The 11,505-nt window shown below is 28.8% G+C and overlaps 1 protein-coding gene across 1 annotated transcript; it reads right to left on the bottom strand.

The window, feature by feature from the left end:
- Window positions 1-4,088: 4,088 nt before the first annotated feature.
- On the bottom strand, window positions 4,089-10,867 carry LOC145182458 (transmembrane protein 214-B-like). The gene is made up of 19 exons (XM_090078441.1): window positions 10,547-10,867; window positions 9,952-10,148; window positions 9,756-9,821; window positions 9,313-9,403; window positions 8,835-8,966; window positions 8,620-8,702; window positions 8,287-8,380; window positions 7,783-7,867; window positions 7,337-7,444; window positions 6,906-6,945; window positions 6,691-6,792; window positions 6,459-6,550; window positions 6,061-6,109; window positions 5,758-5,895; window positions 5,496-5,622; window positions 5,233-5,329; window positions 4,986-5,154; window positions 4,541-4,899; window positions 4,089-4,235 (listed from the first exon to the last, which is right to left on the bottom strand). Exons 1-19 carry the CDS (start codon window positions 10,680-10,682, stop codon window positions 4,211-4,213), a joined length of 2,190 nt encoding a protein of 729 aa, XP_089934567.1. The 5' UTR covers window positions 10,683-10,867; the 3' UTR covers window positions 4,089-4,210.
- Between the last annotated feature and the right edge of the window lie 638 nt (window positions 10,868-11,505).

Here is an 11,505-nt window from a genome sequence, read left to right as displayed (position 1 = left end):
TTCAAAAAAATATTCCAACAATGATGATATGGAGTGTCAATTTTTTGAAACAGCGGACGATGTGCCTGAACCTGAATCCTTAGACTCAACCAAAAACAATTTGATGATCTTTGACGATTTGCAATTAACTAATCAAAACAAGTGCGAAAAATATTACATCCGAGGAAGACACTCTAACGTCGACTGCTTTTACCTCGCTCAAAACTATTTCGAGATTCCAAGACATACCATCAGAGAAAATGCTAACTTTATTTGTCTCTTTAAACAAGATCAAAAAAGCGTTAATCACATTTATCAAGATCACGTTTCCTGCGATATGAAAATAGAAGAGTTTAAAGCCTTTTGCAATCATTGCTGGAATGAACCTCACGGATTTGCCGTCATTGATCTCTCTTCTAAAAAGAACGAGGGAAAGTATCGAAGTGGGTTTGATGATTTTTTATTTTTCTAAAACAATTTAAAAAATTATTATTATTTAAAAAATGACAGGTATAATCATCGATGTAGATGGAAAATCAAGTGTTATCACCACTGAATTTTTAGATAAAATCGTTTTTGACGAAGGAAAAAGTTATGAAATGGCTTTTCTCGGTCTTGAAACTTACAACAGCATTCCAAATGTAAGCAGTAAAAACAATTATTTCAAATACAGCATGAACAATGGAGCTCATTGGGAGAACATTATCATTCCATCAGGAAGCTATGACATTAAAGACATCAATGAGTATTTGCAAAGGTCTATTTTAAACACAATAAAAACAGCTCAACGTGGAAGTTATATTATTGCAAATAAAATTAATTACTCTCCAAACAACCTTCAAATTGGAATCAATCTTAATACTTTAAAATCAACCATTAAACTTGGTTTGAATTATTTGATTGACTTTAACGTGGAGAATAGCATCTCTTCAGTTTTAGGGTTTACTAAAAGAAAATTAAATTCCAATTCCGAATACGAGTCGGATAATATCGTTAGAATTTCAAGCATTAACACCATCAGAATCGTTAACAACGTTATCGGATCATCCTATATTAATGGAACCCAATTAAATTGCATTTACTCCTTTTATCCAAATGTTAGTCCAGGCTATAAAATCATCGAGAGACCAATGCATTTGATTTATCTTCCTGTTAAACTGTTTGAAATTTCAACAATGGTTACTCGTATCATTGATCAGAATGGAGATTTGGTTGATTTTCGTGGAGAGGATATTACAATACGATATCATATTCGAGAAGTGAAATAAATAATTTTTAATACATAAAAAATGAGCAATTATCAAAACATCAAAATTAACATCTAACAGAGTCAATCTGATAAAATTAAAAAAGCTATGCATGATAAAACCGATACTAGCATTAAGCTTTCTCATCAAGACTTGAACGGTAAACATGTTCTCGCTATCACTAATGCGCAATTGAACAAAATTAGAAAAGCGTATGAAGCTGGTAAAGGAGTCACTCTTAAATTGAGCAAAAGACAAATTGCATACAACTCAACCATTGAAGGCGGATTCATCGGAGCTCTTTTACCGTTATTAGGTATGTTAGGCAGCACTCTTGCCACAAGAGTAGTTCCTGCTCTAGCCACCGGATTGCTAGCAGGTGTAGGATCTTCTGCCGGATCTGCTATGGTTGATAAAATTGCTGGGCGAGGTCTTTTTTACATGAGCAAAAATGGAAAAGGAATGAAGATAAAAACTTTAGGTGGAGAAGGATTGTTTATCACCCCATGGACTAAAAATGTTCACGGTGATGGACTCTTTGTTAAAACTGGAAAAGGTTATCAATCTATTGGATCTGGATTATTGCTCGGACCTAACTCACCCTTTAATAGCATACCCTTTTTAGGTGCTATTCTATGAAAATCGCTTGTTAAAAAATTCGGATAAACTTTTTAAGAAATTTAAAAAAATGATCGACTTTCAATGGATTGACGTAGAAGGAATTGTTTTACCCAATGAGGCTTTAACTAACTTTCAATTGATAAAGGCTACTAAACAGTTAAAATTGAAAAACTTTAGAGGTGTTTTTGTGAGGGATGAGTTACCAAAAAAGCCAAGAAAAAAAGAATGTGGTATTGTGAATACAGGAGATTCAAGCACTGGTGGGTTTCATTGGGTGTGCTGGTATAAAGACGCTGACAAAAAATACAGCTTTGACTCTTATGCTCAGCCTCCTCTTGTTGAATTGACTAAATACTTGAAAAGCCCGGTTTATTATAACAGTGAAAGAGTGCAATTTGGTAACACGTCTTATTGTGGTCATTTGTGTCTTTACGTCTTAAAAAAATTGATTGAAGGTCTTGACTTTCAAGAAGTTATCAATACCTTGTGGTGAAATTTTTAAAGAATAAATTTTTTTTAAAAATAACAAACCATGAACATAAAATCACATGAACATAACATTTACACCGAAGAAATCAACAAAGTCGCTCTCAGCGCTAACGACGACAAAAGACACATCTTACAAGACGGAATTCATACCCTAGCCATTGGACACTACAAACTAAAACCGTGCTTTACATTTATGGATTATGATAAACTCTTTGGTCTAGAATAAATTACGAAAAAGATACAGTTTTATACTTCTTTGCAGGTTCCGGCATGATATTAACAATGAGATGGAAATCTAATAACATTTTTACATTTTAAAAACACAATACCATCTTGAATTCCTTAAGTATGGAAAAGTATCAATGAGCCAGAATCCGCATATTGTAGTAGTTATGTGGCACCGCACACCAAATCGTCAGGTTAGAATTATTTTATTCTATCTCCCATTTTAAACGTTGAAAGAAAGTTTTCGATTTTTTTCTATAAGTAAAAATTACTTAAAATTTTACTATTACTTTTTTAAGAAATAATAACTTATTCTTTAAATAATTTATATTTAAAGAAACTATTTAGAAAAAAAAATTTAAAAATAAAATGTATTTTAAAAGTAATCATTACTTAGTAAAATTAACAATACATTTTCTCCCAACGTTTAAAATTAGAGATAGAACAAAATAATTCTAACCTGACGAAATGTGTCATTATGGCGAAGGCGCCACCTCGACACTACTCCCAGGACTTTGAGCTTTTGCTCACTGTTTATAAGTTATACTTACTTATAACCACTATTAAAACTGTCACAGTGTGATGATATCATAATTTTCAAAATTGTAAAAATAGCTGAAAAATTGTGACTTTTCAAATTTCAATTGCAAACCCCCTAGAAAACTCGACACCTATAGACATTCTCAGTGATAATATATCAGAACTTAAAAATCCCTAAAATACTTAATTAGAGCTTTTATCTATGCTGCTTATTAAATAAAATACCAAAACCTCGTTATACTAAAATGATGTAAACAATTGTTTTGCTTTTTATGAGATAAGAATAAAAACATCTAAAACATTTTACTATATGGGTATTTTATTATATGGGTATTTTTACACACACCACACCACACACACACACAGAGTCCATATTCCAGAATATTAAAAATGATTTAACACTACTCATCGATCATCGCTAACAAGATTTTCCGAAAAATAATCAGTGAAATTGAAGATTAATTTGCTGCTCAAGTTTCCTAATTCTTTTAATATCGGATGAGTATAGTTATTAGGTGTTATTTTTGCTTTTTTTTTATTTCGAGGTTTTCACACCAATTTAAAGTATCAAGTTATTAAAATGAACGTATCAACAAACATCTAAAATCTAATTAGGGAATGTACATACGTTATGGAACACAGTACAAGTTCATATCTTATTAACACTCGCTAATTTTTTTCACTAAATTTATAGGAATAAAATTTTAAATAAAAGAAACGATCGGAGCATTAAACTCTACTACTTCTACTAAAGAAGTATGATAACAACCAACAATTTCGTAACACATTCGCCTAAGAAAACTAATGTTACACAAATATTCCCCTTATTATGAACTGCATTAGTCAAAAATTAAGGATACTTACAAAAAAAACATGATTTTCAGTTTTAGTTAAAGTACAAAAGGCTTCCTTTAACTTTTATGGAATATAATTTTATATTTAATTGGAGATAATTTTACCTTAACTATTTTCAGAAAAAAAACAATCCAAAACTATTTTGCCTTTTTTGAAACAAAATAATAGCTAAAATCTGTCTCTAAAGACACATTGAATTGTCAATTCATCGAATTTCATTAGCATCTTTAGATCCGTATTCCATATACAGAACATCATTTCGAAGCCATCGAGACGGCGCTGTTAAAAGAGGGTAAAAAAAATAACCCATTTGAGAAAAACAAAAACAAAACAAACAAAAAAAGCCCTGTAATGCTAGTTTTAAAACGCAAAGATAAAAACTTGCCAATACACAAATCCACCGTCCAAAAAAGAAAAAAGAATTATAACAAAAAACATGAAAGCAACTTTTAACTTCTCAAAACTTTCATGAACTCGTTTAACACAACTCAAAGTTTTATAAAAAAAAAAGATAACAGATACCCCAAAGATAAATCTTTAAATCTTCTTATTTTTTTATATTTAAAGACTTTTTGTCATATTACCTAAATTGCTGGTTCATCCAAGTTTGTCCAATTTCAAAGTAGGATCTAGTTGAATTTACACATCGAATGGTAAAATGCTGGACTGCTTCCAATGCAACTGGTGCAACTCTACATAAATATTTGTAGGCATCAAGTAAAATTATTAGGATTTTATCGAATGTTTCCGGACTCAGTTGATATATTCGCGTCTTTGTTGTTGCTGCAACATTTATGATATAATTAAAAGCGAACGGAATCGAGGTGCACAACCATTCGTAAATAGAAACAAAAAATTCTAAGATAATAGGAGCGTATCTCTCGTAAGTTGAAGCTAGCAACGAAGTTATAATACGATACTGTTCTGTTACGAAATAACTCACCTAGCCGACGAAATACAAATGCAAGAATTAAAAAAGTTATTCTCAAATTTAAATTAACTAAAAACAAATTGATGGAAAAAATTTACTTTTTCAAAAAGAGGCGGCAGCATTTGATTACCATATACGCGCAAAGGTTCGGTATGTTTGTAGAGGAAAACGCTCGAAACTATTATATAATCCCATATTTTCTCCATTACTGGATCTGCATAATAACTGAACTTGTCGTAATAATAAGGAAAGTGTGTGTTAAAAAATCTAAAAAGAAAATAAAAATGATTAACAAAATGAAATACTATCAGAATATAACTAACTCCATTAACGTGTTTAACTTACTGTTGGAATCTGTCGGTATGTTGTTTAGAAAATTTTATTACAACTAAAGCTCTTTCCTCCACGCCATACCTTTTAAGGTACTTTCCAGTGCAACTCTCTGAGAAAATTAACAGATTTTGTTAGCATAGTCATAGCGATTTTTTAGTTTTGAATTTCATTATCAAAAATGTTAAATTTTTTAGAACTGTAATCTCCTTACAAAAGTTCACTAGAATAAAGTCAAGTTGCGAACCTGATTGCTCACACCATTAAAAGGTTCTTACCATGATAACTTCCACTTTTAAAAATGTCAACCATAACTAAACAAAGAAGAACAAAGAAAAAAAGCTTAAGCAGCTGCCATATGAGAGACTTTTGCTGCCTTGCTTCATTTTCCAATCGGATAAATCCCTATTAAGAAAAATTAAACAAAATTTTAACAGCGATAATATTAACAACAATAAACAAAAAGTGTATTTCCATTGCATAATACTAATTTAAAAAATTAAAAGTAATTAAAAATAGTCATTTGCTAACAGAACTTACGGAACATATTTTTCGGCAGTCCTTAAATCCATGTTTTTTTTCATATTTTCCTTTTTCATTTGCTAAATCAAGCTGTTGAATGATGCTTGATCCTAGAGTGGCAAGTATAGGATTACGGTATTGTTGCCTGCATTGTAGCTAAACATATGGTTGAATTTAAAATAATTTAAGTAAATTCATAGATGCTTAATTATTTATAAAAAGAATGAACAAGAATAGGACATCTAAAGCTATTAAGAATACTTTTACTAGTATATAAAACTATTCTGACATAAATGTAAAACAATGATAACAATAGACAACCTGTTTAATGACAATCTCATAATTTACTTGAATGTACTTGAGGAGAACACTAAAAATTAATTTCATATCACTTTAGCAGTTTATAAAAGCAGATTTCAAATCAAAATGTAGTTAATAAAAAACAAAATGGCTGCTTGATGCTTTATAAATAATAAAAAAAAAAGTAAAGGGAATTCAGTTTTTAAAAACACATACGATATTTTTCTTCAGCAATATTATGGATATATTGCAATCTTATATGTTATTTAAGGCAGTAATTAATTTGAGAGTTTTTACTGCTACACAATGCCTAATTAAAATATTTTAAAAAAATAAGTGTTTTTGTAACAGGAGCTTAAAAGTCAGACTCTTTATTTAAAGGAAACATTTTTTTTTTAACATAAATGTTTTGAACTTACCTTGATTCCCTCAAATGATGAATGATATTTGCAACCCACCACTCCATGCATTTTTTGTTTTGTGAAAGACAATACACTAGCAATTCACAAATCTAACAATAAATAACAATAAGCAATAATAAACAACAATTACTAATAAATAGGACTAAAAATACAAAAAGAAAAACTTTATAAAACCTGGTAGAACTAAAAAGTTAAAAAATAAAAGTCTTGTAATAACATGATTTAATACCAAGTTTGTAATCTTTAAGTCAGTGTATTTCCGTAAGCTTTGGAAAATATTACTAAAACAAGTTTTTGATGTTTCTTCAGGATGGTTACTCATTAAAAGGATCTATGATATAGTCATAAAATAAAATAAAAACTTCATGTTTTTTTTTTTTTTTTTCAAAGAATACAAAATGATTAAAAAAATAAAAACATATTAACAAAAAATGTAAAACTCACTCTGAAGCATTCAAAATGACTCTTTAGATCATTCATCAAACTAACACAAAACAAAATTTTGTTACAACAACATTTCATTTAATATTACAACTAAATCTAACTTATATGATTAAAAATCTCTATTAAAGCTGGTTGAAAAAAAGGGAAATCATATTTTTGTTGTGTAAAACAAATTTATTACAGAAGACTTTTCAGACAAAAAAATGTAAAGAGATGAATATGTCAATAATTAATCTGTAAAAAACACCATATTACAACAGAACAATAGAAAAAGTAATTTTTTCTTGCTACATAAAGCATCATTTTCCTATATTTTTGGTATTTTATTAAAATAAGCTGCAGAAACAAAATTTATGAGAATATATAACAAGATAATATAGCTATACTAAATTACAGTAGATAAATAAAATAAAAAAGTTATTTATTAAAACCTTGGTGTATGAGACAGAATAGATTGATCGCCAACCATAGTTTCTATCAATCGCAACATTTGATCAGTATCAATAACAGGTTTATCCACTTTTAGTACATTTGAATTTCTAAAAAAGCAAAACATACCTACAATATAAAAAATAGACTAATAAATTCCAAACCCTTGAAGATTGCCAAAACCACCAACACTATGCTGGTGTTAAGCATGCACAAAACTTTACATAACCTTAATATACTAAAATAGGTTTATGTACAAAAAATCATCCTTTGTACCTAACTAGGATACACATTTTAAATCAATTATCAAATTTTAAAAACATCTTTAAAAAAATAAACAGGTAAAAAAACTTAAGCTAAACTTTGCTAAATTTATCTCAAATATTAAAAATTACAAGCTTTTAGAAATGTTTACATAAAAAAAAGTGATGGTATATTTTTCTCTTACTGTAACAAATTCTTAAGGAAGTGAAGCGAAGCAGTAGCATGATGTTTTTTATCGAGTACACCACTAAACATGGCTGACCACCAAACTAAGTAAAAACTAAAAATTCTTGAAGTGAGTATTTTAAAATCAAGTATTTAAAGTACTCACTCTAAGGGTTGTTTAATTCCAATCTAAGCTGTCTACAGTTATAAGCACAGGAAAACATTATTTTAGGCTTAGGGCTTCTTCCTCAGATTTAACTGACATCATTTGTTAAAATATTATCAACCTGATAGTATTTAAGGTTTAGAAGTTCAAAATATATGTAACTATAATGTTATAGCAATCTACAGCACTATTGCAATTTCCAATAATAATTAGATATAAACTGTAAAGCTTAAAACTTTTAACAAAAGCACCACTTCTATATTTTATATACAATAAGGATGTTAAAAATAATTTAGTTCTTGTAATAAAGTTAAAAAAAAAGTTTCTTCACTGAATATTTTAACACTATTTACTAACTTGAAAGTCCATCCTTAATACTGCTAGTGTTTTGGGAAAAAGCCCAAATGACAGCAAGATAAGCATCACCATTTCTTGACTTGCCACTAACAACCTCAGGAAAGAAAAAATAGATGTTACCCAAATGAATTCAGATTAAGAAACGAATCAATTTCTTATCAAAATTTTCTAAAAAATTACCAGGAAAATTAAATCAGAGGTAAAAAAATATATGAAATTCAAATTTTGATTAAACAGCTAGTTCTCTCAAGAAATCAAATTATTGATTATTGACAGCTTTTTTTTTTTTCATTTTAATTTATAGAATTAATAGCTAACTGCAAATATTCCTACTTCATTGCAATTTTCAACAAAAACTTCAGGTTGCACTTGAGCCATTAACTGAATAAAAATGCGATAACTAACTGTTGAATGACCTGTAAAAAAAAAACTTTAATGCTTTGCTATGCAAACTAAAGTTATACAAAGATGCTGATATTTATTTTTATAATTTTCATTTTTAAGCATCATAAAAAAAGATTTTTAAAAATGCACAAACACTACCTTACCTTTCTGTACCTCATCAGCAAGAGAGGCAATAAGAAATACAAAGAAACTACTTAGAGTATTTTTATCACACATTTTCATCAACTCTGTTAAGGTTTCATTTACATTTTTTGTCAATGCATTGCAAGGGTAACCTAAATAAGTATTTTGAAACTTTATTTACCCTAATTTAAAATGTATATAATTCACAAAAATTTTTTAACAGCATAAAAATAAGTAAAATTAATTAAAAAAAAAACCTCTCAAAAATTTCAGTTCAAATATCTTCAATGTTATATCACTACATTACATCACTATGTTATATTGCATTAACAAAAGTGCACATAAATTTATTGATGTAAGTATACACATCTTTAAATATTAATTCTTTGTTGATACCACTGCAATCAATACCAAAGTAACATAAACATGGCACTGATTATAGCCAAACAATCACTGCTGTTTATAGAACTAACAAGGTTTGCTAACAAACTAACTTACCTTGCTTTTTGTTTAAAAATGCAAGATCTGGTTTTTCACTAGGTCCGCCCAGCTCTGAATGAAGCCAGATAGCAATTTCTTTCAACCATATCTAATAAACAATTACAGCATGATCTTTAATAACTAATCTAAATGAAGTGACATGATTGTTCTGAGAAGATTTTAGTATTGGAAAATGTCATCTACTAAGATATTAGTTAATATTTACTTATATGAAGTGTGAATTTTAAAAAAGACATTTTGAAATTAAAATTGCTGGATTAAAAAATATTTTGAAAAGTATGCATAAATATCAAACAGGATATGTTATAATTATTATCTGCTCAAGCTTCTCAGACTAAGCAATTGTGAATTTGACTTTCAGCAATCATGATCTTGCTAATGATTTACAAATATATTAAATCTTAATTTATTTTTTGATATAAATTAGAATACTTATTTACAAGTTGATGTGCAGGAAACTTCAGCTGAATATCTTTTATTTGCTGCTGCAACTTAAATACATCAATCTATAAAAAAATAAGACATAACTACTCTTTATCTGATAAAATAGGGAGATATTTTAGGTTTACAAGATACTTTCAACAGTTTGAACTCGACAAAATGATTATTTATTTTTAATAACTTAATGTGACATACAGACTCTATCTTTTCTGCCATATTAAACACAGTAGGTGCTTTAGGTAGTTTCTTCTTTTTTGAATGATCGTGAGTACGGGGAGAACGAGAATGTTTTTCATCACCAGAAAGCTCTAATGGTACCATAGAAGGTACTTTTTCTTCTTCTTTTTCACTAAACCCAGCTTCGAACTTAGTTTTCTCAAGTTTTAATGGATCTTAAAGAAAAAACAAATTATCTAAACTAGGTAAATTTTACAACTGGTTTTCACTATATCATAACTATATAAAATTTTCATTTTTCAAACTTATTGTTCTGAGAAGTATATCTAGAATTTTTTTTTTTTTTTTAAATTTACTTTAAGCAGGTCTATAGTTCAATTGAACATAGTGAATTTATTTATTAAAAACATTTAAAATTAAAGTAAAAGATAAAAAAATTAAGAGATTTCATGCATATGTACTAGCTTTTATACATTAACTAGCTTTATGTTGTGCTATGTGTTTGTTACTTTAAGCCAGGGAATAGCTTGATAAAACAGGCATATATTCTTACATTTATCTTTGCTCAAAAATAAATTAATATTTGAAAAATTTTAAATTTAGCAATTTATACCTCTGCTTGTTACTTTAGGAACTTTATTTCCACCATCGATAAAGTTTTGTTGAGCACGTTTCACATCCGATTTCGTTACATGACTTTTTTTTTTGTTTACGACGGTTTCCCATCCTTTTCCAGAATTATTTGACATTTGCTGCTGTAATGGATTATAAGCTAAAATAAAACTAAAAGCAACAAATTTAAACCAGGGGAAAACGTGTAACAAATCAAAACATTCGTAAAAGAAAAGAAATGATTGCTGACGATTTAAAAAAAAAAAAAAGAAATATTTGATGACGACACATTGAAATGCTGATGGCTGCAAATTTTTTAGTCTGTTCGAATATACTTTGGACCGCTGGAATGCCGAGAGGCGATTTTTCATCCCGCACATTTTTGTGATATAAAAGTAACGGAAAGCACTGATCTCTATAATAACTGGATTGCTTAACTCCGAGCAAAACTTCTAATTTTTGACGCTAAAATCGCCATAATGGAAAGCCCCAAAAGTTTAAATCCCGTAAGCTTTAAGTTCTGTTTTTCGACTAATCGCTTTAAATACACAGTATCAGTTTTCAGCGTTCTGGGGCTTTCCAATATGGCGATTTTGGTGTCAATTTTGATATTAGAGATGCGCTATCCAGTTATTATAGAGATCAGTGGCGGAAAGCCACATACGTAAAGTCGGCGAAATAAATTTTAATTGTTAAGTACTTTATTTTATGAAATGCAAAAATATACAAAGTTTTTAAAAATCTCGACATTGGAGATGATAAGAGAAATCATTAAAAAATGAACATAAAAACATCATTTCGAATAACCCTGTTCATCATTTTTACACGAAAACACTCGAATGGGATGAACTCCAGTTTATTAAACGCAAAATATGAAGCAAGCTCTATGCTAAAAGGATGCCAAAATAGAATGAAAACAAATGTCACACCCTGACGATAATTTTAATTGAATTAAAGAAA

This window comes from Hydra viridissima, unplaced genomic scaffold, assembly GCF_058129835.1.
Source record: "Hydra viridissima isolate aposymbiotic clone 2 unplaced genomic scaffold, HvirCarnegie_v1 scaffold_2, whole genome shotgun sequence".
Lineage (NCBI taxonomy): Eukaryota > Metazoa > Cnidaria > Hydrozoa > Anthoathecata > Hydridae > Hydra > Hydra viridissima.
Note: the sequence above shows the minus strand (reverse complement) of the source record. Positions and strands in the feature narration are given on the sequence as shown.